This window comes from Physella acuta, unplaced genomic scaffold (genome assembly GCF_028476545.2).
Source record: "Physella acuta isolate Inbredline_101_S28 unplaced genomic scaffold, ASM2847654v3 ptg000674l, whole genome shotgun sequence".
Classification (NCBI taxonomy): domain Eukaryota; kingdom Metazoa; phylum Mollusca; class Gastropoda; family Physidae; genus Physella; species Physella acuta.
In genome coordinates this window covers 1-26,612 of record NW_026732193.1, presented here as the reverse complement: position 1 = coordinate 26,612, position 26,612 = coordinate 1, and the positions used below count along the sequence as shown (strand labels likewise).

General features: G+C 35.6%; 2 protein-coding genes across 4 annotated transcripts; both read right to left on the bottom strand.

Moving 5' to 3' along the window:
* Positions 1-1,490: 1,490 nt before the first annotated feature.
* On the bottom strand, positions 1,491-4,662 carry LOC131949122 (ankyrin repeat domain-containing protein 50-like). 2 transcript variants are annotated; one of them, XM_059310883.1, is made up of 3 exons: positions 3,118-4,662; positions 1,981-2,274; positions 1,491-1,779 (listed from the first exon to the last, which is right to left on the bottom strand). In XM_059310883.1, exons 1-3 carry the CDS (start codon positions 4,641-4,643, stop codon positions 1,623-1,625), a joined length of 1,977 nt encoding a protein of 658 aa, XP_059166866.1. In that variant the 5' UTR covers positions 4,644-4,662; the 3' UTR covers positions 1,491-1,622. The 2 variants fall into 2 exon arrangements, with proteins under 2 accessions (XP_059166866.1, XP_059166867.1); XM_059310884.1 differs by having other exon boundaries at positions 1,981-2,046.
* Positions 4,663-7,812: 3,150 nt separating this feature from the next.
* On the bottom strand, positions 7,813-20,291 carry LOC131949092 (uncharacterized). 2 transcript variants are annotated; one of them, XM_059310852.1, is made up of 11 exons: positions 19,935-20,291; positions 18,474-18,531; positions 16,832-17,012; positions 16,293-16,352; positions 15,866-15,993; positions 14,127-14,378; positions 12,158-12,241; positions 10,376-10,471; positions 9,340-9,389; positions 8,291-8,325; positions 7,813-8,217 (listed from the first exon to the last, which is right to left on the bottom strand). In XM_059310852.1, exons 1-11 carry the CDS (start codon positions 20,202-20,204, stop codon positions 8,151-8,153), a joined length of 1,281 nt encoding a protein of 426 aa, XP_059166835.1. In that variant the 5' UTR covers positions 20,205-20,291; the 3' UTR covers positions 7,813-8,150. The 2 variants fall into 2 exon arrangements, with proteins under 2 accessions (XP_059166835.1, XP_059166833.1); XM_059310850.1 differs by having other exon boundaries at positions 7,813-8,325.
* Positions 20,292-26,612: the final 6,321 nt, after the last annotated feature.

Here is a 26,612-nt window from a genome sequence, read left to right as displayed (position 1 = left end):
GGGGGGGGGGGGGGTGGAGGTTGCATATGCTTCAGGGGAGGAGAGTGACCCCTGAAGGGATGCCTAAGAAAAAACCCTGATCAGCAAAAGTGTCAAAAATATTTCAAGTATAATTTAACTTTTGTCGTCTTACTGACTCATTTTAATTAACATACATTTTATTTGATGTTTAGTAATTTTTAATATTTTTTTAATCAATTTATGTTTTGCAATTTGTATAGTTTTGTAATGTTTATTGACTTATGTTTTTTCACTATTAACATGTTTTGTAATCTTTATCTGTTTAATAATACTACTAACACTACAACAGTATTCATTACATTTTTTTATTCAAAATATATTGTCTCAATTGTTTATCTAGTATATGCCTATATAATAAGCATAAGACAAATTCACATAGATTAGCAATTTATTTTTTCTTTTGAATTAAACTAAAGCCAAACGAGATCATTAAATTTAAATAATATTGCAACAATAACATCAGCTGATGAGTGGTGGGGGAAAGCTGTGGAGCATTTAACTGCATGCACCAAGTCAGAGTCAGTTTGGTCTGAATCAGGTACCCAGCATGAGTTGGGGAAATATAGAAGGCAAATGTTAACACACTAGAAAAATATATCTGACCCTACAAAGCATCACTGTACTTTACTGGAACTAAATCAGCGAATACGTTATTTAACCCTTTACTAGCATGTCTGGTCACTGCTATGTATTTCTCTCACTGTTATATAATATTTATTTTGCATTATAACAATTATTATAAGAGTGTTAACAGAAATTGATGCCATTTCACCCATTAGGTCTAGTCAAATAATTCAGACATACCTTCACACAACCTGTAAAATTCCGCTCAAAATAGGGAGTGGCTAATCTCATGGAGTTACAACAATTTAACAAATGTAATTAATTACACCTAATTTATTTTATTTTTAAATTTCTTAATGCAATTTAGAAAAAAATATACAAATGTTATTTTTTGAAGACTAGCAGTCTTTGTCATTTAAATTAAGTTAAATTTGTAAATTATTTAAAATAATAAAATTCATCTAAAACAAAATTCACTAAAAATCTAAACTTGGATGTATAATTGACACATCTAACAATACATAATAAAAAGCTTTGGAGGCTCACAATTGCTTGACAAGATCTATAGACAATGTTCCTTATAACTCCAAATGTAAAAACAGCTTAGCTAAGTATAATAATAAAAAGTTTATAAAATGTAGATCTGTATTATTTAAACTAGAATATTTAGAGTGTCAAAAAATTTTTTTTTTCATTTTGTAAATATTAGTCAAGTTTACCCAGGGATTATAGGCCTATATAAATAAATAATAATACAACCATATATATATATATATATATATATATATATATATATATATATATATATATATATATATATATATATATATATATATATATATATATAAAACCATATTATAATATATATCAATTAAAAATATCCATACTACAAACGTTTTGAGCAATGTTTCATATACATAGACCAATACTACTTGTAAGACTATTTTAATAAAGTTTTATAAATGGGCAAAAGACTAGAACTTAAGAAAGAAAAAACATTTTAATAGAAATTCACAAAATTGTTATTTGCATGTAGGCTAGCTGTCGTCTTCTGACCCTGATTCTGATCCTTCTAATTTAATATTTATACGACTGCCGTCAAAGGCTGCGCAGGTCACATCCCCCGTTGTTACAGACTCAACATTATCTACATGCAGGAATTTCACAGGCTTCATAAAATTCAGTTGAAAGGTGCTAAATATAAAGAAATTTTAAAAGAACTGAAGTTTTTTTAATCACGTTATATTATTAAGCAATTATATACAAAAGATATAAAAAAATTTAAAGAAAAGTCAGAAGTAAAATTGATGATAACAAATTTAAATAGAACAAAACATATAAAAAGAATAAACATCATAAAATTGAAAAAAAGCTACATTACAAAATAAAACTTACATGGTTGTGTGTTTTAGTAATGTCTGGAGCTCTTGCCGCAACTGCTGTATGAAACAATTTAATCCTCTGTTGATAGAGAGACAGAAAAAATAAACACACTGCTGTATGAAACAATTTAATCCACTGTTGATAGAGAGACAGAAAAAATAAACACACTGCTGTATGAAACAATTTAATCCACTGTTGATAGAGAGACAGAAAAAATAAACACACTGCTGTATGAAACAATTTAATCCACTGTTGATAGAGAGACAGAAAAAATAAACACACTGCTGTATGAAACAATTTAATCCACTGTTGATAGAGAGACAGAAAAAATAAACACAAGTTATCTAGTAGAGCATACAACTCTCTACTCCAGTTCATGGGATTGCGAGGACCTCCCTGATTCTACTCTCCTCAACTGTTATTGGACCCAATCAGTGGATCAAAGTAAAGAAGATGAGAAAAGTGCTGGCCAAATAATAACTTCATATGCTGCAATTAAAGAAACAGACGAACTCTGCTTCAGCTCCCCTATGTACCAACAGGTTTAGGAGGACGTTTATTTTTCCTTCACAAGTTTTTTAAAACGTTGGGTAAATATTGAAATCTTAATGAAGAATTCACAAATACAATAAATTGTTAGACAAATTGTTAGGGGTCGGCGTGGTCAAGTTGGTGAAGATCATGGTTGCTAAACCGAAAAGTCTCGAGTTCGAACCCTCGGGCAGATGAGGCTCGTTCTCTTCCAACACTAAAAAATTAAGAACGAAGAAGAAGAAGAAGAAGTTAGACAATAAAACAACTACACAAGCTGAGATGATTGTGTAAGTTTATAATGATACAAGTCAAGGTAAATTGTGTTTTGTATCAGGTACAAAACCCAAAAATAGAGATAATACAGAACAATTGTTTATTTCAGCAGTTACAACATGGTGCATAAATGCTGAGTAAGCTTATACTTATATAATATTCATCATGTTCATTTAAATTTCAGGGGGTAAAATTGATGAGCGGAACCAAGGATGTTGTGATGATGATGATGATGTGTACTGAGAGGAAGATGTTGAGTTTTCTAGAGATGTGAATTCTCTGCCAAGTGATCCTTGACAAGCAGAGGGACAGAGTTCACTGAAAAAAGGTAAAAATACTTACAGGTGTGAGTTGTTTAGGAAAAATGTTTCTGAGCTTGGGAGTAGTGCGACTTGTAAAGTATTATTGTTCACTGGGATAACAGAAGTGCAGGAGCCCTCTGCTGCAACCTTTGGTGCACTTACAGCCTCAACACACTGAAGAAATTCTCTGAACTTTTTCTCATTTAGTAATCTCGCAGCCAGCATCAAAGTGGTGATTTCAAGTTTATTGGCTGTATAAATATCTGCTTTGTTTTCAATTAATAATTTCATGATTTCAAAATTACCGTTCATCAAAGTAATTGTAAGTGCATTAGCACCTTCGTTATTGAAATGATTGATGTTAGCACCTTTGTTTAGCAAAAGCCTGGTATTTTCAATATGTTGGTACACACAGCTGATTAGTAGAGGCGTCCAACCTTGAGGGTCCCTGAAATTAACATCAGCTCCAGCTTGCAAAAGCAACTCCATGGTTGGAATAGTTCCAGAATAATTCATTTGGGATGCTGTTAAAAGAGGCATCCATCCTTCATGATCAAGGTAATCAACAGTCATCTTTTTATCCAACAAACGCTCTACAATATCTGAATACCCATGTAGTGCTGCAATGCCAAGAGAGTTCCAGCCATTGTTGTTTGTATGGTTACATTCAGCGCCGTGTGCCAATAGTGTGTCAACTGTGTCAACATGACCCATCTGAGCTGCCAGCATAAGAGCTGTCCATCCGTCAGTATTGCAAACGTTGACTCCAGCTTTGTGCTTTAACAACAGATTTACAATTTTTAACCTATCAACTGCACGACAGCTTACAGCAAGTAATAAAGATGTGCACCCAGCAACATTTACCTGATCAATGTTAGCTCTGTGTTTAAGTAAGGCTTTCACACACTTCAAATGTCCATGTTGTGAAGCTAGCATAAGAGCACTGAACCCATCTTTCTGGGTAAGATTAAAATCAGCTTTGTGATCTAGTAACAATTCTAAAACATCACTGTGACCCCTACTGGCTGCTTTTAACAAAGCACTAGTCCCTTTGCAATCAACTTCATCAATTTTAACATTATACTTAAGTAATTCCTTCACTATTTCATAGTGATTTTCTTTTGAAGCTTCCATTAAAGCAGTAAAGCCATTCTTGTTTTTATGATCTAGAAAACTTTTTTTCCCATTGACTCCAATTAGTAAAATTTTGACAATATTTATATAACCTTTACTTGCTGCAATAATTAGTGTGCTGGATCCATCTTTTCTAATATGCTCAATATCAGCATCGTGTTTAATTAAATTCTCACACGTCAACTGATTGCCTTTGGACACTGCCCAAAACAAAGCTGTCTTATTGCGCTTGTCTTCGTGCTGCACATCTGCACCATATTGCAACAGAACACCAACCACAGTGGCGTGTCCAGAGCGTGCTGCCGCCATCAACGGGGTCATCTTGCCTCTATCAACAGGATCAACATCAGCCCCTTGCTGGAGCAACTTTTCAACATTGGAAACATCATCCCTAGCTGCTGATCTGGTGAGCTCATACTTGAACCTACTCATGGTAAAGTAAGCAGTAGATCCTCACCGCCTACAAAAATAAGACAAAATTTTACTTAAACTTGAATTTATTTCTAGCAACCATGGTAATGGTGAGCTGTATATGTAATTAATTCCTTGTCGCCTAAGAAATAAAACAAAATTCTCCCCAATAAAATGACATCACACATCAGTCTAACCCGTCCCCTGAAGTGCAATCTGTTTTCTTAAAAAGGGATTTTTTTCTAAAATCCCTTAGCCTACTAACTATAAGACGTCTTTTAATAAAAGTATTTGAATAAGTTAAGCTGCTATGGGTCATCCATAAATTTAAATTATGTCAAACTACTGTAACTATCCCTTATGTATGTTACCCTATGACCCAGTCATTGAGTCATAGGGCCTATGAGTTATCAGTATGGGATCATCCATAAATGACGTCACAGTTTTTTGGATGATTTTTACCTCCCCCCCCCCCTCCATCACACATCGTCACAAAAAGCCAGACCCCCACCCCCCCCCCCTAAAATGACGTCACACCTCAGCCTACAACCCCCCCCTCAAAATTGCAGTTGAATTTTTCTTTAAACATCGATATTTTTCCAAAATCTTGTCTGAACACTTTCAAAATAGAGTATTTTTATCAATTCCCATTGCAATTTATTAAATCAGTTTTCTAAAACGTGAAATTCGTTTTCTAACATTGCTTTTTTATAATGCAAAAGTGTGACGTCGCACCATCTGAACCCTCCCCCTCGTCACAAAATTATGGACCCCCCCCTCCCCCTGAGAGTGTGACATCATTTATGGACGACCCCTATGTTAAACCTATCCATGTACCTTTCCTTGTCTCTCTTACCTAATATAATATTTGTACCTATTCAGTTGTTAGACTTAGAGTAGTAAACTACGTGTCGCCGAGACCGTAGGCCTACCTCTGGTACCTACTACTTAGGCTACTACCTGTACTTACTAACTACTAGAGACTAGCTAGATCTAGATCTTGTACTAAGCTAAGTCTATGTACTCACAATGTACTGTACTTGTACTAGTAACTAGTAGCACTACTACTTGATCTAGAGAGTCTAACTCAAACTAGATCTAGATCTAGTAAAGTCTAGTTAAATAAAAGTAGTTAGATCTATTGTCTATTAGTCTAGTATTAGTAAGTCCACTCTTAACTCTACTAGAGTCTAGTTACTAGACTAGTACTAGATCTAGATAGTTACTAGATCTAGTTACTACTAACTATAGTTAGTACTACTGTAGTAGTTAGTGTAGTGTTAATCTACCATATTTAATTTTTAAAGTTTAAAGTTACCTTCACTTCAACTTGTACATTTAGAATTTAGATCTAGCTTAGTTCTAGACCTTAGAAGTATAGATCTCTAGATTTAGACTGTGTCTATTTTAATTAATAATTAAGCTAGATCTAGATCTGCTAAATTAAAATTAATCAAGTCAATGGTCGACTAAAAATTCAGGAAATGGGAATTGACATGAACTGTTTCTTGGAAGTTTACTAAAAATAGATTTCAATTTAAAAATTTTCGCATTTTTCTTTAATAACTTAGAATCAAGATAAAATTAGTGGCCCTGTAGGCTAGATGTTATTTTTAGAAAAACAATTCTATGAATGAATCAGTGATCATCCATTTAATCCATTTTTGATAGGCCTAATAATAAATTATATAAGCAACAAAAAACATTCTAAAGAGAATAAGTATTAAGTAGGTGTTGAATATATGAACTGAAAACAATAGGACATTGAAGTATAGACTATAATTATATAGACCTAAGATTTGTGACGTTAAATATAATAAATAAACACCTAATGCTGCATTTCTTTCTGAAGACATTCTTGGTGTATTTAACAAGAATCAGCAGTAGAGGAAAATATAAATATTGCAAACATATCTAGTAGGCCTATTAATTGTTTTAAAAAACTTGAAATATTTTGCAGGGAGGGAGGGGGGCAGACTAAAATTTCCAGGGGTGTGGACACTGGTAAAAGTATACCTATATTTTATATATAAATTCTATTTCTGTCAAGTGAGGGTCGTGCTTCGGAGGCACTGAAGAGAAAGAAACAGTTTCCTAGAGAGGTATTCAAATAAACTCAGAAGGCATCACATTCCCTTTTTCTACTGAGTACCTAAGGTTTTCTTCAACATTGTTTCCCAAGACATATCTAGTGCAGGCCTACGCATAGCATAATATAACTAATTCATGTTTAAGTACTTTCAAAAAGCTAAATTCTCATAAACAAACTAATGTGATTTCATCAAGAATCCACATTTAACACTGTGAAGACATTCCACTAAAAAAATCAAACTTGACAGATGTTCTAAAACATTTTTATGCCAAACTATAACTTTTTACTAAGTATTTGTCTTTTTAGTCTACGTCACATTTCTTCATTTAGTCTCCTGTTTTAGCTAGTTTGTTGAAGTGATGTTTCGTAATTATTGTGAAGATATTCTACTAAACTATCAAACTTGACTGCTACCTGCCATGCTTCAGGGCTGGTAAACTCAAGGACATCCTACAGACTGTGTTCAATCATAACATCATTGACTAACTGCCCCATGATACTCAATTACAACAATATTCAGATTTGATGTTTACCACTTATAGTACAGGCTTGTGTATTACTTCTTGGATTTTTAATCTTTTCCATTCAACAGTTAGATCATTCTACACAGGATGAAATTCAAGATTTCTTTTACATGCCTTTGGATTATGATTTATTCAAATAACCTGAAATTGTAATTCAAACATAGGCTAACAAAAACTTGAAACATTGTCAGTCAGTTAGAGGCCTATTGATATGTATTCTAAAAAAAAAACTTAACACCTTTTGTTTTAAAGCAAAATTTTATTTTTACAAATAAAAGACCAAATGTAATTTTCTTTAAATCAATCAAAAAGTACAATAGAACAAAACAAAATGCATAATCAGTCAACAAAGTTCAGAATTTAGAAATAAAAAAATCATTCTATATTAGTGGAAATCTTAAAAATTATTATAGCCTAATTAAATGCAAAATAAAATCATGGCATGCAAATATGTGCAACAGATAAATGATAAATGGTGAAATTTGTTTGACACAGAAACAGAAAAAAATGTTTATAGTCATTTACACTTAATTAAATCAACAAGATGTGTTCCAGTAGCTAAAAGCTTTTTATAAAAAAAAATTAAAAATTCTGGCCTATATTGTAGGCTACTTGAATACACAAAATATAGCACTGGAAAAAAAGCAATTTTTTAAACAGACAAAATAAGGCTAGTTACTTATTCAAGTGATAGGTAACCTAATAATAATAATTTATCAAAACAAAATACTGATTTTAAAAAAGAAATTGTAAAACCAAAGGGTAAAAAATAAATAATTGCTTAAAGAAGTGCCTTTAACAGACACCTCAATCTCAATCTTAAGCAGATATGGCATAGAGCCTTACAAAAAAATAGAAGTTAGAGAAAATAAAAAAGAAAACTGCTTTTCCCATTTTGAAGCAGCAACAAGTTTACAAGCAGTAGAAGAACATAACAAACTGAATTAAAAATAACACAGTTTTCCCCATTTTGAAGCAGCAAAGTTTACAAGCAGTAGAAGAACATAACAAACTGAATTAAAAATAACACAGTTTTCCCCATTTTGAAGCAGTTTCCACTATCAGCCAGTTTGCTCCGCTCTGGTTTCTTAAAAAAAAAAGACATGAATAAGTGAATGTTTTAATAAAATATGCGTCAAATTTGGCAGATGAAGGTTTTGATAAAGTGTAATATTTTGTAGGCTGGATCTAATAATTTTAACTTTAAATTATAAAACCAACTAACGTACACATCGGTACACATCGTGATTAGCTGTAATCTAGTTCTAGACACTGAGTGACGCAATATTTTATAGGGTTTCATTAACTTTTACTTCTTGTGCATTGACCTTACTTTCTAAAACTGATATATTTAAAAGTAAGCAATGCCTGTGCTATATTTTTTGGATACTAGTTGTTGGGGCCAGGTGTGTTCCCACTACCACCCATGCGCCCCACAGCTGTATGGGAGACTTGAACATGTGTGTTAATCACCCTCTGTTATAGTAAGGCAGAACACACCTTGGTGACTGCCCATGTGTCAGGGGCATGGCTGGGCGCTCTTATGAGTCACTTGTTTCACTACAACAGGGGCGCAGGATGCATCACCTAGTTTAATTATTTATTGAATGTAGTTGCCCACTTATCTCTATTGTAGGGTGCTCTTTGCAAAGAATGTTGGCGTCATAGTGGGTTTGTAACATTGATAACAGTGCACTCTTCTTGAACTTTTATAATTAGAATACTGCATGTATTTTCATTTCAAGTTATTAAAATATAAATGCATATAGCAATGAACGATAATTATTTGATCAAAATCATATCAGCAGGTAAGCAAAACTGGACAACTTTTACATAACCTCTTTGTAATGAAAAAAAAAAATTGGTGACTATTAAAATATAGGCCTATATATATTAATTGTGTTAATTCATCAGCTCATTAGGAATTAATTACTAATCGCAAACATTGAAGTTGGACTTATAAGACAGTTTAGTTTTTTATGATGTTGACTGTCCAGATTGGTGAAAAAAGTTTTGGATCTATTTGTTCCTTGAGCGATTATATTGGGGAGTGGAGAGATGGAAGAAAAATGTTTTCAAATAACTAGTGCAGGCTACTTACTTCAGCAACAAAAGGATCAGGTTCTGGTTCAGGGTCTTTTTCTGTTGTGGCTGAAAACAAAAAAAAAAAAAAATTTTAAAAATCTAAATTTAGCAAAACAGCTGATACTTTTTACAATCTATACATCTAAAAATACAACAATCAGGTGCAGTTACAGCACAGCAGTACAGCAACTGATAAAAGTTGGATTATCTTGGGGAAAAGTAAAGAAAGTTGTCAGAGACTGGAACGAGAAGTGAACTTTCTGTGAGGGGCCACATGTCCTCAGCACAGAAGGGTAAAGATGATCCATAGAATTTATAATTAAAACTAACAAAATGACATCATCTACAGGGCTACTGCAACACCAACAAAATATTTCACAAATAAAAGTATTGATTTTCTTTCATGAAAACTCTTCTTCTTCTTCGTTCTTAATTTTTTAGTGTTGGAAGAGATCAAGCTTTATCTACCAGAGGTTTAACTCAAGACTTTTTTCAAATTTATCAACCATGAACTTTTGCCGACTCGTCCACACCTCCATCACACTTAAGGATATGTGTCAACTGGTTATGTGCCATTGAGGCCATTGACTCCGATTTCAGCCTGCTTTTCTTTTTGGATTTGCTTCCATAGCCTTTGTCCAACCAAGAACAAACTACATTAAGGCAGCAGTTGTTTGATTTTAGAGTTGTCTCTCCTAGAAGAGTGGCTGTCCCCAGCTAATGAGCCTCATCTGCCCGAGGGTTCGAACTCGAGACTTTTCATGAAAACAATCTTAAATCTTTTCTCAATTCACTTTATAGCCTAACATTTCAAAGATCATGGAACATTATCACAGAAACTGTTCACACAATAAACTACATCCACAAATTAATCACCAAATGATTATCAGCCACCCATTAATACCATAAATGATTTAATTGTCCCCCATTGTGTCAAAAATTATACTCACTACCCTTCAAAATGCCATCTTCCCCCATTTAAATTGCAACACATAGACTCAGTCAAAACATGTACATTTTTATATTTAAGTAGTCATCTAAGCACAACTGACTTGGTGGAGGAGAGGTTTCTGGGTCAACATTCTTTACTGGTTCATCTCCTGGGGTCACCTGCGGGACACCTGTCACCTGTGGGTCACCTCCGTTCTCTAAATGGAAAAAAAATCTTTGTAGTCTATAAATACACAATTAGCATGGATATAGTTATAGTTCACTTTGCCTTTTGTATATATATAAAAAAGCATTTTATTTTAAATCCTAGCACTCTCCTCTGTATGTATGTATGTAGGGCTACATATGTTGTTGGTTTGTTACTATTATTTACAGTGAATAATCCAATAATGACTGTAAGCACTGTTTGTATTGTAATTCCTTATGTATTAGCTGGTTGATTTGTTTAGGTAGTTGTCTCTTGCATTGCTTCACAATAAGACTATACAAAATACATGTACACTTTTTACAATACACATTTTTCCACTATAGCACACACTGCATTTTTAATGCAATTAACAATTAGTGATAAGCATCTGGCATTTTTGTTCCCGGTAGTTACAGAAAGTCAAGACTACTTTACCAGCTGAAATGTGTTTTTTGTGTATTTTAAGTATCTATCTATCAGGGCTGCTTATCTTTCCTCCCCCCCCCCCCCCTCCCAGAAACAAGAAAGTTTTAGTAACAAAAGTATCATTGTTCCACAATAATTAAGTTCTGTACCATTTTTTTTTTTAAATATAATATTTTGGACACCTATTTTTTTATGCAAGATAACAAGTTAAGTCCAGTTTAAGATTATAACAAAAGGAACCAACATAATGACGATAACTGACTATGTAAAATGACAGTTTCAACAAATGAATCCAGAATTTCAATCATCTGCTAAAGTAGATAATTTTTTTTTTAAATGTCACCAAATTATCGGAGTGTAACCTGTTCAGTTAATTCATGTTATTTAAAACATTTCAATGACATTTTCTAATAATCAATAAGAAAATTTTAAAATGAATCAATTGCCATTACCAAATTATAATAAGCAGTCTAAAATTATTATGATATTCTTACACTTACACTAAAGTATTCTTGAGTAATTCTCAAAAACATATTGTGGATTCATTATCAGCATGCTCGAGGGATGTGGGTGAGGGGTGGTTTAGGTTATGGAGACCTGAGTGTGGCTGATGTTCAGTAAAATACAATGAGAACTGTGCAGGTTCCAGCATAGTTCTATTTCATACATAAAGTTGCCCTTCAAATAAATTTGACTTTTCCTTTTTTGTTTTAGAAAAATAAAATAGAGAATTAAAAAGCAGAAAGTTTTCCACCTGCTTCCCTAAAAAGTTACATATCTGGGGTAGGGAGGAGTTGTGAAAGAAGTATGTAAATGAGAAGTATCAGATAATTGAGCTGACTTTTTCACAAGCTGAATAAAAAACTTCAATCAGGAACTGAAAGTTATCACAACACAAAAAACATCAAATTTCTGCCCATGACAAAGTTGCCCTTCAAATAAATTTGACTTTTCCTTTTTTGTTTTAGAAAAATAAAATAGAGAATTAAAAAGCAGAAAGTTTTCCACCTGCTTCCCTAAAAAGTTACATATCTGGGGTAGGGAGGAGTTGTGAAAGAAGTATGTAAATGAGAAGTATCAGATAATTGAGCTGACTTTTTCACAAGCTGAATAAAAAACTTCAATCAGGAACTGAAAGTTATCACAACACAAAAAACATCAAATTTCTGCCCATGACAATTTATAATTTTTTTGTTAGGCATACTGGTAATATTATAACCAAGGTGTCAAAATGATCAAAGTATGGGAAAAATCTTACAAGTAGACTCACCTGGTGGTACTTCAGATGTTACAGAGTCCTGAACTTTCCCCAAATTAAAATCAATAGGGGTGACTTTTGGACCATCTCCTGTCTCTAAAGAGGGAACAGTGTCTCATATAGCCAACACATACACATACTATTGCATATAATCTTAGCTCACTTAGCCAAATGTTTAAACAAAAAACATGTCTATAGTTCTCACTTTCCTTCTCTCTATTTCTAGCTTAGATGTGTGCATTTGTAGAAAAAAATGTTTGTGCTACTTGACCAAGATTGATGGTTTTTTGGCAGTAGGCAACTTAATGATGACTGTAAGCAGTGTTAAAGATGAAATTCCTTTAGCATTAGTTGGGTGATTTGTCTAACTCAACTCTTGTGATGCTTCACAAGAATTTAAAAAAAAACAAGTTAATTAAAAAAGTCTAGTGACATTTATGCGCAATTTCCTTATGTTATCTAAAAATAGCTCTGACGTATAATGCTGGGGTGCGTTCAAGCTAGAAGAACGATCGGTTTGTAGGTGTTTATGTAATTTTAAAATTTGTGACCGAACGAGAGGATATTTTTGAAAACTTTCTTCGGCAATATTGTTCTAAATTATGGCAGGAATCGATTGGTATATGTTTCAAGTCCCTAAGTGGTCTGGTTGCCGAGATATGGGCCAAAAACTGCATTTTTCCGAGGTTTTTTGGCTTTTTCGGGAAATCCATGAAAGAAACCCGGAATTTTTATGGCCTATGTTCATCCTCGTAACTTGCTTAACGTAATTGCTTTTGTAACTAGTCATCGATATTGCTTCGTTGAGGAGGAGATACGACTTAAAGCTGCGGACACACATCCATCCATCCATTCATTCCCAGAAAAGACGAGTTAATAAACGCAATTCTCCAGAATGGAAATTGCGCTAAAAACATTTTGAAAACTAACAATATGACAAGATGGGGCTAAAAGTCACAATTGTGTCTGTTTGTTATATTTGACCTATTTAGAGTAAACTGTTACAAATGAGACTGAACAAGATGCAACACAAACAATTAAACAACAAACTGAACAACCAAAATGAAGTTAATCTTTTTAAATTTTCAAGATATAGATGAAAAATGTGTTGCAAAAAGATTGCTACTTCTAGCCCTATGCTGGGGCAGGTTGACGCAAGGCGTAAGGCAAAAAGCAACAAAGTTACTACAATGCAATCTAGTCACCAAACTTTAATTAAACAAATCAATTAATAGCTATGCCTTTTATAGCAGTATCAACACCCATTGAAATCTTTTCTTGATAAAATCCATGATGTTGTGGTACCATCAGTTACATCATGGGGCAGGGGTGCAAACTGCACCAAAAGATGCAATTTAAAAAAAAAAATTAAATAGTATACAGCAAATAAAGCTTTGTGTACTTGTATAAGTAACTAGTTAGAGTTAAATACATTTTGTAGCACCAAACTATCAGTTTCCTCACCAGGTGACACCCAACCTAGTGCAACCACAAGATAAAAAAAAAATTTCTCATGGTATCAGCAAAGTAATCAACATAAAACCAGCAGATTATGAACATGCATTATGTTAATTTAATTAAAACCTTTTATTATTATATATTTAAAACATACCAAAAAAAAAAACATGTTGTATGGCAACACAATGTGAATTTTTTTCATAATTTTTATTGAAAAGTGACTGAAGAAAAAGAGTGTAGCTAGTGTGTAGCCAATAGGTAGAGCTATACACAAGACACAAAAAATCAGGACACATCCAAAATGGAGGCTTTCTGCCCCAAGGCTAAGCTTATAACAAATTCACTCTCAGAATGTATTTACCATTTGGCCTAAATAAATGGCTGCCCCAATAATAAGTGGCCTGATTACATCTCCCGTTCTTTCTATATATAGAGAGAGATTTTATATTTATAGGCCTTTTTGTATGTATATATGTATACTTATATATATGTACACTTACATAAACATCTATGTTTAACTTACTTGGATGAATTGGAGAAGTCTTAGAGCCCTTGACTCCCTCAAAGCTCAAGTTCCTAGGGTTGTTTGTAATGATCAGCCGGCTACCATCAATGGGGATCTTCTCAGTGTGGTTCAACGCCCCACCCAGCTGTGCATTCAGTGTTAAATCATGAGCTGCAGGTTTAGCCTGCTTTGAGGATCTTCTCTTCCGCGTTTTGTGTGAATCATGTCCATTACCGTAGGACAAGCTTATGGGGAAACATCTTGTTTGAACTGTATAAATGGATATAGGCAGTTGATTGAACATGTTATTATGTGTCAACATTAGCCAGGGCAGTCAAAATAAGATGAAACAAAGCACATCACAAAAGTTGCTTTCTTGTAACATTAACAGGTTTATCTCCCCTTCCCCGCCTGATCCCCATAATTCAATGTACTTCTATGTTTTTATTTAAAATGAGCTGAAACTTTGAACAAAAAAATCATCTGATCTAAAAGTTAGGCAGAAAATTTACTTGAAAGGAAAAATATAATTTATAGAAAATAAAGGAAAAAGATCTCTGATATATATAAGAGGACAATTTCCTACAAGCCAGACCACGTTCAATTATAGAAATTGTCTGTTTCTCTGACTGTAGGCCTACAGCACATATCTAGCAGTGACTGCCAACTTCCTGTGTTAAAAATAATGCCTGGTAGATCACCAGTCACATGAGTGACACAGTATGTTTGGTCAATGAGACAAATACTGGTAGATCACCATGAGTGATACAGTATGTTTAGTCAATGAGACAAATACTGGTAGATAACCATGAGTGACACAGTATGTTTGGTCAATGAGACAAATACTGGTAGATCACCATGAGTGACACAGTATGTTTGGTCAATGAGACAAATACTGGTAGATCACCATGAGTGATACAGTATGTTTAGTCAATGAGACAAATACTGGTAGATAACCAGTCATATGAGTGACACAGTATGTTTGGTCAATGAGACAAATACTGGTAGATCACCATGAGTGACATAGTATGTTTGGTCAATGAGACAAATACTGGTAGATCACCATGAGTGATGGGGTCGGCGTAGTCAAGTCGGTAAAGCTCATGGTTGCTAAACCGAAAAGTCTCGAGTAAGAACCCTCGGGCAGATGAGGCTCGTTAGCTGGGGACAGCCACTCTTCTAGGAGAGACAACTCCAAAATTAAACAACTGCTGCCTTGTAGCTTGTTCTTGATTGGACAAAGGCTATGGAAGCAAATCCAAAAAGAAAAGCAGGCTGAAATCGGCTTCAATGGCGCATAACCAGTTGACACGTAACGCTTAATTGTGTTGGAGGCGTGGTCGAGTCTGCAAAAAGCTCATGGTTTATAAATTCGAAAGTCTCGAGTTCAAACCCACTGGCAGATAAATCTCGATCCCCTTCAACACTAATAATTAAGAACGAAGAAGAAGACCATGAGTGATACAGTATATATACAAATACTGGTAGATCACTGGTAGGTCAATGAGAAAATAAACTCAAGTGACTCTGTTTTTGGGAAGTTTTAGTAAAAGTAATACAAAATTTACTGTTTTGCCCTTTTGCATAAAACAAATTAGTCAAAATACTCTCAAAGAATATACAACAACACTCTGTTTATTAAAGTTTAGTTTAAAATAATTAAATTAACCTAAACCAAATACACCCAATGAGTCTATAATAACATTCTGCTTATTCAAGTTGAAACTAATTAAAATAAATAAAGAAAAAAAACTAACCTTGACCCTGTTGGCCTACTTGTGCTGACAGTGACAGCATTACCAGGCAGTTATGACACATCATGTTTTCTCCAGTAAAGATGTCGTAGATTCTATTACTCTCAGACACATACATCTGAAGGGGTTGCCTGATGAATTGGAAATAAACAGGTCATTGCAAAAGACATTAAGATAATTTAAACATGATCATCTTTTCATGTTTATGCCCAAGACATGTTTCTAAGACCTCAGCATACTGGAGGATAGTGTGGTCAGCCTGTTTTCGCAATACGAGTCACAAATGTATCAGAGCCAAATAGATCAAGGGACTTCCTCCGGACTCGAGCCCGGGATCCCGACTTGAGACTTGTAAGCTCTACTATTTGACATTGCTGTCCCTAATTTAAACATACAAAATATAAATATAATCCTATACTTAATACCCTACCTTTGAAAACAGTCATTGCTGGATTTAGCTTCAAGTGGACACAATGTGAAATTAGCACAACTGTTGAAACATGAAATAAAAATCAATGTGAAATTACCACAACCGTTGAAACATGAAATAAAAATCAATGTGAAATTAGCAAAACTTTTGAAACATAAAAAAAAAATAATCAGCAAGATTCTTTCGGCGATTTTATGACAAACCATTAATATTTAATCTAGACCAAGTGCTTTTAACTAAAAAATTTTTCAAGACTAGTGTTAAATTCATACCATTAGATTTATTTTAAATTTTACAAAAAAACTATTATAAAGAACAAATCGCTAAAAGAACTGTAGTTTTTCAAATTCTGTTTTATCATTAACTATTTTATTCTTCTAACAATTTATTATTAACAGTTCCTAATTTATCCTTCAAAAATGTTTGGACACAATGTTTAAATTGATCTTTGACCAGGATCCAAAGAATTTTTTAAATATTTAGTAATGAAGGCCTATTGTTTATCTTAAGTTATGTAGTTTAATAGCTCCAAAACATACCTATTGGCACACTTTTTGTTGTTCCTTATTTGCTTCAGTTCCTCCTTAATTTTAGCACCGTTGAGTTTAGAGTTTTTACAAACTGTCACAGTATTAAGCTCAGACTTGTTAGGTAGGTCCACAGTTAGAATTATTCCTCCTTTCTTACTGTGGAACTTTCCACATGAGTGTTTGAATGATGCTGGTGAAGGAGAGTGAGAAGAAAACAGTTTAAAATTACAACTGTAATTAACAAAAATCTTTATACTGTAACATTCATTTAGTTGCAGGCTTCTAAAAATTAAGGTGCTTTTACTAACTATAAATAGCCTTTCTTCTTCGTTTTTAATTTTTGTTTTGGAAGGGATCCACTCCAACACAATTAAGTATACGTCTCAACTGGTTATATGCAATTGAGGCTATTGAATCTGATTTCAGCCTGCTTTTCTTTTTGGATTTGCTTCCATAGCATTTGTCTAACCAAGAACAAACTACAAGGCAGCAGTTGTTTGATTTTAGAGTTGTCTCTCCTAGGAGAGTGGCCATCCAATGCTAACAAGCCTTATCTGCCCGAGGGTTCGAACTCAAAGACTTTTCGGTTTAGCAACCATGAGTTTTACCGACTCGACCACACCGACCCCTATAAATAGCCTAATATGCTTAATATTTTGTATTGTAATTACTACATAGTTATGGTACTCAGGGTAGCCTAGCCTAACTGACTAAGGTTAGTGAAAGTAAAGGAAGCTGGGTGTGCCAAGATCGCAGAAATACTTCATCTGCCCCATTGGAGTGATGTTTTAAAATGGTTCCTTTATTTTTTCAAATTTTACAGAGCAGTTGATAATATTGTTCAACCAGTATAAGAAACTTTAATAGAAAGTGAGGAAATGTTTGTAGTTAAGTTGTTGGTATTAGCATTTGGTTCTCGGGCAGTTAAGGCTCGTTAGCTGGGGAGAGCCACTCTTCTAGGAGAGACAACTCGAAAATCAAACAACTGCTGCCTTGTAGTTTGTTCTTGGTTGGACAAAGGCTATGGAAGCAAATACAAAAAGAAAAGCAGGCTGAAATGGGAGTCAATGGCCTCAATGGCGCATACCCAGTTGACACGTAATCCTTAATTGTGATGGAAGCATGGTCGAGTCGGCAAAGCTCATGGTTGATAAATTCGAAAAAAAAAAAGTCTCGAGTTCAAACCCTCTGGCAGATAAGGCTCGATCCCTCCCAACACTAAAAATTAAGAACGAAGAAGAAGAAGCATTTGGTTAATAGACAACCTATTAATATGTAATGGCAGGGAAGAAAAAGAAAAACAAAAGGAAGTTTTCACAATGCCAAACTAATCGTATTCAGTCTTATTATACAGCATGGAAAATGATCTTTTAAATATAACTTTTTAAGCCTTTAAACACTTTCCTCCTCAAATTTTTGTGATATATTTGAGTCAGTAGTAAAAGAACACAAAAATAATCACACCATCCACTTCTATATGGCTTGGCAAACAGTTCTAATACCTAAGCATGTCAAATCAAACAAATTATGGCACTGATCAGAGATCAGCACCACAAGTAACATATTTAAAAGATTTACTAATAAAATGATTTTAACAATAAAAAAACATGACTTAAATTGAACAACTCTTTAACTTTGTAAACAGATGTACCTCTTTTATCAGGCCCACACTCACGGTGTAGTCTACATCTATAACACTTCTTGCTTGTCTATAAGAAAAACAACAGCATTGATTGCAGTTACATTAACAAAACATTTAGGACTACCACATTTAAAAAATCTAACTTTGATTCTAAAAGGAAACCATTGAAATATATTGTGGAATGTGTGACCCTCGTAAAAATGTTAACCATGGTTGTACTATTGTTCCTTGTCAAGATGACCATCGCTTACAGAGGGATACAGAGGTCGTATGTTCAGTTCTATGTAGCTCTGCCTTTACTTTACCAAAATAACAGGTACCCATCTTAGCTGGATGAACTCTGAGATGTTTAAAAGCACCTAGTCTGTGATTCTAACTCAGACTTTAGGAACCAAAGGTTACACTATGGGAGGGGCACAGAGAGAAAATCCTGGTTGGGTTTAGACATTTTTGAAACAATTGTAGGCGCCATAGTACTTACAGGTCACCTGACTGCTGGGGGTCGCAGGTGAACACACCTGATTTGAATTTGTCAATGATTATACATATAGCAGCACATTATGTGTATGGCATTTTTTAAGTAGTACCCCTGAGCGCCTATGCAGAACACCTGCCTGGGCGCAAACTCTCCAGAAAAAAATTAAAATTGCAACCAAGCTTGTTAACTTAGACTTAGCAGCAATCTTTTTCAAGTTATTTTTTGGTAATAATTAGAATTTTTGGGGAAACCACTGTAATTTACATATGACCCTTGTTTATGTAGCAAATCTAGCTCTCAAACATCGACTGCTGAGTGAAGTTAATTTCTGGCCTGTATTTTATTTTTTAATATTATTCAATTATCTATTTTATTTGACACAAAAATAATCACAATTCGTGTATTTAATTAAAGTGCCATATTAATTAATTAGTCACCTTTCTTTAACATTACTACATACATTCGGCTGATTTTACAGTCCTTACTGACTTACTACTCAGACTGTGACATTTATTTTAATATTTAATATTTTAGTTAGAGAATAGAGTCTAGATTCTAGATCCAGAGATCTATATATAGATCTATATCTAGTTTCTCTAGAATCTAGAAATCATTTAACATAATTATTTAAAACTTAAAGTTTAAGATTTTATTTATTATAAACTTAAAGTAAAGTAAGTTTATTTAAGACCTCAAATTACAATAATGAAGACTGAAACTAGAATTAAACTTTTTAAATAAAGAGGACGTCTTTGTCGAACTCTTTAAAAAGTGTATGAACTCAGAGTTTCTTACAGGCATCTCTACCGCCCCCCTCCGAACGAGATTAATTTTACATAGATCTAGAAATCTAGTAAACATACACTTTTACTAGAATCTAGATTCTAGTCACATTCTAGTGTCCGCCCCCCTTCCCCTGAAAAATGTTCACCCCCCCCCCCCCCCGGGAGAAAAAAGTCTGGAAGAAACACTATGAACTCTGAGCAGCTTACCAATGCGTGACGTAGTACTGGTAGATCTACATATGGATCCAGATCTAGATCTAATTGATTTGATTGCTTAACAGTTAAGCCTGTTTGAACAGTTTCTGAATCTGATTGACCAGGAGTGGCAGGAGAACCAGGAAGACTAGGTTGAGTTGATTCAGCAGGATGTTCGTTTTTTATTTCGTAACGTGTCCAGGGTAGAGCAGTTGTAAGAAGCCTGTCAATTTCTGCACAACATAGTGCAGTTACACTTACAAATACTAATAGTTTTAACATTGTAAATCAGATGCACTAAATTCAGTACAAGGAATTCATTTCATCACAACAAATCATCGAAAAAATCGTTGGGTCTAAAAGCGGTACAATTATGACAATGCCAGATTTTTAAACTTGTAAACCAAACGAAGTTATTTAAAAAACTTCCAGACATTTTTCTCCGGGTGCGATGGAGAAATGACTCTTAAAACACCCTGTGGGAGGGGTGGTGGGGAGGGGGGGGGGTGGTCACTCACAGTTTTAAATATATATTCTATATTCAATATTTATTGTTTTCTATATCGTTTTGTGGTGTTAAAAGACAAATTAGGCAACATACTATCATACAGCTAGGAGGGGGTGGGGTTTTCGCAATGAAAGTATTGAAAGTGGCTCAAAAATTCTAACGACACACTTTTGCATAATAATAGTTCGAGGTGAAAAATTGGGGGGGGGGGGGGGAAATCGGATGAATTTTATTTTAACTATCTGTGACAATGCGGTGAGGAGGATAAATCTTTAGGAATGCTTAGTAGTTATTGTTTGCAACAAATATTGCCAGCAGCCTTTGTATTAACAGTGTTTCTTTCAGATTTTTTTCTCGGCGGCGGGGGGGGGGGGGGGGGGGGGGGCGCACTTGATATTGGGGGGGGGGGGGGCACTGGTAAAAGTATATAATATTTTCTACATAAATTCCATTTCGCTAGGGGGGATAGACATTATTAGGGGACTCGCCCCCCCCCCCCCCCCCCCCCCCCTTAAGAGATGCCTGGAAGAAACTCTGTATATTAAAAGAGAAATACCTATCAACACTTCTTATGTGGCTATCTGATTAGTAAAATAGAATAGGGTCGGAGCGGGTTGGGTGGAAGGCGATACTATTTGGTCAAAATTTAAGAGCTAAGAAATTATAGCCAGGCTTTCTATATTAAAAATTACCTTATAAACCTTTTAAATTCAAATTTACTAAATTGTACCGAAGAGACGAGGTTGCTTGTTTTATCACAAATTCAAATAGGCTACTTCATTTCCAGTATAGTTAGGCCAGTAGGCATACTAAACGAGGTTCAATTTACTTCTGAACATAGTACAATACCGCGACTGTCATTGTTTTGTTACTTTCTTTAACGTGATTATCCAAAACTGTAATGTAAAAGTTTCGAGTTTGTTCTAAAGACACAACCATAAACCTAAACAAAATAGCTTGACCTTTATTCGAGCCATCCTCTAAACTCGGTTTTTCTTCTTTTTATTCCATTCGGCTCCCTAAACTTTTCGTCAACTAACTTGATTTTCTTTTAAGTTCAGGCTCTAAGTATACAGCCTCCCCCATCTCTCTTTCGAAAGGTTTCCTCCGTGGTCTTTTTGTTTCCCCCTCGTCATCTTTCCCCGTAGATTTCACACCAGTTATATTTTAAAGTGTCTTTTTAATCATGTTCCCTATCCCCCACAGTTTCTTTTCTCTTATTTCGTTCTCCACTATCTGTTACACTGTCTCCGAGCCATACAAAAATACAGACTTAACATTTTAGCTTAAGATCCCGATTTCATATCTATATATATAATTCTCTTCTGGAAGACGCTTGAAAACAAGCTGTAAGCGCGCTCCCTACCACCCCCACCACTAAATGGTCTGGTGAGTTATTGTTCAAGGTAAATGTTTACAAGCAGAGCCGGGTTTAGTGACGACTATTAGGGGCAGATAATTTAGTTTGAAACGATTTTAAAAGTGGGGGGGGGGGGTAACTAAAAGGAGTTTACTTTAATGGAGGGGGGGGGGGAACGTGGGGGCGGGGGGGGGGGGGGGTTATCGTCCTTAACTAGCTATTTATAGTGTTTTAAAGAAATATTTTCAGTGGCAGCGTTGGTACTGTCGAATTCACAAATTATGAATTACTGGAAAGTAGAAAAAAACAACAACTAAATAGCGGCGTATGATATGCCGCGGGCCGGCTCGTTTTTTATATTCCATTTGCATTCTACTTTGGTTTAGAAAGTTAAAAGCGCTCAACCGTTGCTGATTAGAATGTGAACGCTTTGGTCTGTTTCACTATAATTAGACCGTTTTTTATGGCTTCTTTAACCAATACAGTGTGTTCTGCATTTTGTTGTTGGCTTTGTTTTTCTAACGTTTTCATACTACTGCCCTGTCTACACTATCGAATACTTTTTTTTTTAATTTATAAAAAGCAAATCTAATGAAAATTAGATTTTAGGTATTTTCTTTGATAATCCTTAGTGTTGGAACATGATCTATGCAAGATTGATCTTTCTAAAGTGCTTCTCCTAAGTATTGAGCCACAAAACTCCCTACATCCTATCGACGAGTTTGATTATACATAGCCGTTTTATAGTTTTAGATAACAAAGTGATGCTCTATCCAGTAGAGTAGCAAGGGGGGGGGGGACATATGTCCCCGGGCACCGACCCTAGGGGTCGCCAAAATGGGTTGGAAAAATAAATTGAAAGGTTGAGGGGGTGCAAATCAAAATCTTGAAGGGGGGGGGGTGCAAATCAAAAGTTTGAGGGTGTGGTGCAAATGGAAATCTTGAGGAGGGGGGGTGCAAATCGAAAAGTTTGTCCCCGGGCGCCGGGAAGGGTCACTACGCCTCTGGCTCTATCAGATGAATTACTTCTATTTGACTACACCCAGAGGCGGAGCAAGTGAGGGGTCGCGGTGTGTGGGGGGGGGGGCGGCACCGCGTGACACCCGACCGAGGGCCGCCACTGAATACGCCTGTGATTTGAACGCTCTTTGGTTTATTCGGTTGTATTTTTAGCGGCCTCTAAGATGTGTCGGCTATGTAAGAATTGTGCCGGCCCCTTACATGGGAGGCGATAAGGTGAGGCTGATAAGACGGCCACGATAAGTGATGTGGGTGGCGGGCCCTGCGTGTTTTTTGACACAGAAAATCTTCACCGAGGGGTGACAGGTAAAACACTGATGCCAACAACTCAAAGTCGGCTAACTTGAAACCACGAAATTGAGCGACGCGTACTTTGGACTATTCTTTTCTTTATTAAGGTGATACTAATCCGTAACACACGTCCTATTTTTCTATCAGTTCATTCTTTATCACGCGACCCTAATTTGTTCATTACACTTACAAAAAAAAAAAAAAAAAAAAAGAACATAAAAAAGAACATAAAAAATATCTAAAAATAGAATACATTCATCATCTAAACTTCTCGTTGCTTCATGAGCGCACGGTGCATCAACAAGTGAGCTCCATTTTATCCTGTCTCTAGCTATAACCTCTGCATGTCGGAATGCTTGGCCTTTTACCTTCAACTCTTTCTCCATTGATATTCTCCGTGTTTTTTTTTTGTTATCTCTAGAGCAGGCCTGGCTAAACGTATTAAATATCTTTAAATTAAACCGTACTTTTATCTTTAAAAAAAGCCAGATCAATTTATTCATATAGCTAGTGTGGCCGGTTCCTATACTTTAACCTCGAAATATTCCGAACGTTTTCCTGGCAATAGCCATTGACAATCATGACATTCTCTGTCTCAACGTTGTAGCCTTCTGTGTAATAAAGGAGTTGTAGATTCCAGGCATGCTTTGTGGTAATGGATACGTAAGTGTGTGTGTTTGTGTGTGTGTGTGTTAGGTGGGGTGGGGTGAGGTGAGGCTATACAATACAAGCAAACAAAGTCCTAAGTAAACATACACTGGCGGCAAATGTCTATAGAATTATTGGAGCAGTTAAACTACATTTCTCCCGCATTAACAAACAAAAAAAAAAGATAGTAAAGAAAGTTGTATTGGGAGTGGGATAGGACCACGGCTCATGATTAAATGTGTTTGGAATTACTTATTCAATGGCCCATGGTTAAACTTGAGTTTAACCACAGGTTAAAAACTTATTGAAGGGCCCATGGTTAAATTTGTGTGTAACCACAGGTTAAAAACTTATTGTAGGGCCCATGCGACTAACCAGCAGTGGCGTCGCTAGGTCGTGTGTCACCCGGTGCGGCACTTTATGGTGTCACCCCACCCCACTACACACACCAAACAGAAAATAATATATATTTTTTTCGTCTAGGTGTCACCCCCCTAAATGGTGTCACCCGGTGCGGTCCGCACCCCCGCCCCCGCCTAGCGACGCCTGTACTTACCAGCACTAATGACACAGTTGTTACTCGAGAGTTCTATCCGCAACACACATGAGAGAGGAGGGGGGGGGTAAAATAAAGTTTGGTGTAGGGATTAGTCCTCGAGTTAACCCAGCTCTGATGGGTACCTGACTCACTATAGAGAAGACTAAGTCGGCTGGGTATAGTGCTGGCCACACTATCCCTTTACATGCCTGGGTCACAGAAACAGTTGAAGCTTACTTCACCTACCAAATGGTCGGCTAGGTGCGAAAGGAAACTTAACTTTTTATTATAACTATATTAAAGATCATCTTTGGAGGAGTAATACAGCGAAGCAAAAGTGCGAGGCTCACATCGGCCTAAATGTAGCTAGTCGGCCGAACAGGACCTAGACAAGTGTAGTAGCAGACCTAGGCTCCACATAGGCTCCAGAGAATCAATACACATCCCATTAAAATTTCAGTACGAGTCAACATAATTAATTAACGACAGACGAATTTACTTAAACAACTAGACTATTGATTATGTTGCAGCTATGAAAAATTATGCGGTATTACAAAAGGGTGTTTCAACAGAATAAAATGCCTGTCATTTGTTACGCCAAGAACACACGGTGTTCTATTATTCTAGTATACAGAGCAGTCATGTCCCATTTCGACACGCGTTTATATTTGGAACAAAGGCAGGCACATACCATTTAGACAATTATTGAGATGGTAATATGACTTGTGAACAAGGAAATATGACTTGTGAACAATGTAATATGACTTGTGAACAAGGAAATATGACTTGTGAACAAGGAAATATAATTTGTGAACAAGGAAATATGACTTGTGAACAAAGAAATATGACTTGTGAACAAAGGAATATGACTTGTGAACAGGGGTATATGACTGGTGAGCAAGGAAATATGACTTGTGAACAAGGATATATGACTTGTGAACAGGGATATATGACTTGTGAACAAGGAAATATGACTTGTGAACAAGGAAATATAACTTGGAAACAGGGATATATGACTTGTGAACAAGGAAATATGATTTGTGCGCCAGGAAATATGACTTGTGAACAGGGATAAATGACTTGTGAGAAAGGAAATATGACTTTTGAACAAGGAAATATGACTTGGGAACAAGGAAATATAACTTATGAACAGGGATATATGACTTGTAAACAAGGAAATATGACTTGTGAACAAGGAAATATGACTTGTGAGCTAGGAAATATGACTTGTGAACAAAGAAATATATCTTGTTAACAGGGATATATGACTTAGTTTTTGTATTGCCGTAAATGCGTGGTATAGAAATCCACAAACAAATTGTGTGTTGGTTTATGGAATAAGGGGGGGGGGGGGATGTCCTAGACAAGTGTAAAACAATATGTCTATGGTACAGTATTATGTGACTCATAATATAGTATTATCATAATGACATAAGGGCATAATATGTGACATTTTGTGTCATACAAAACGTGCACTATGCCATGCTCATCAATTCAAAGCACCGTTTCTTTATATGCAGTGCCCCCCCCCCCCCCCCCCACACACACCTCCAACCTTCCGGAGCACATATACTCCCCCCCCCCCCCCCCCCACACGAAATGTCAAAATATACACTTTATTGTCTTTATTTAGAAAATATATGCTTTAATCGGCTTCTGCAATCTACTCCCCACCCACATTTTAAATGCTGCCCCCCTGAAAATTTTATTTTAAAGTGCTCACTCCCCTGAGAAAAAAAAAATCACTACCCCTGCTTACGCCACATGGTCACGCTACTTAACCCCCACTGACCTGCCCTCCCCACTCTAGAAACGTGCACAGCACCAGCCGTTTGGCGGGCTGACCTATCAGATAAGAGGAGAAAAAAAAACACTTCTCTCGGGCTCGTTCATTGGTTGGCTCTTGTCGCTTGTGTCTAAAAATAGCTCTTGGCAGAGTCCCGTGTCGCTTGTTTACTGTGAGTTGATCAAATGCTTGGATTTACTAGGACTGTATTACTGCACTAGGGATTTCTTTAGGGATTATCTTTTCTTTAATGCTTGCATGGATAACTTTAACATATGGTGAGTTGAGATATTTAAAGGCATAATTTGTATTCCATTTACGTGAATTCGCCGAGTTGTAACAAAAATGGTATTTTTAAAAATGGGATAGAGCACACATTGTTGTGCTCGACTGCTAACCCCGAAAAGCCAGAGTTTGGATCCCGTAGTACGTCCCTGAGTCCACCCAGCTATAGTGGGTACCTGGCTCACGTTAGAGATAGTAAAGGCGGCTGGGCATATAGTGCCTCCTACACTATCCCTTCATATCACAGGTGAACT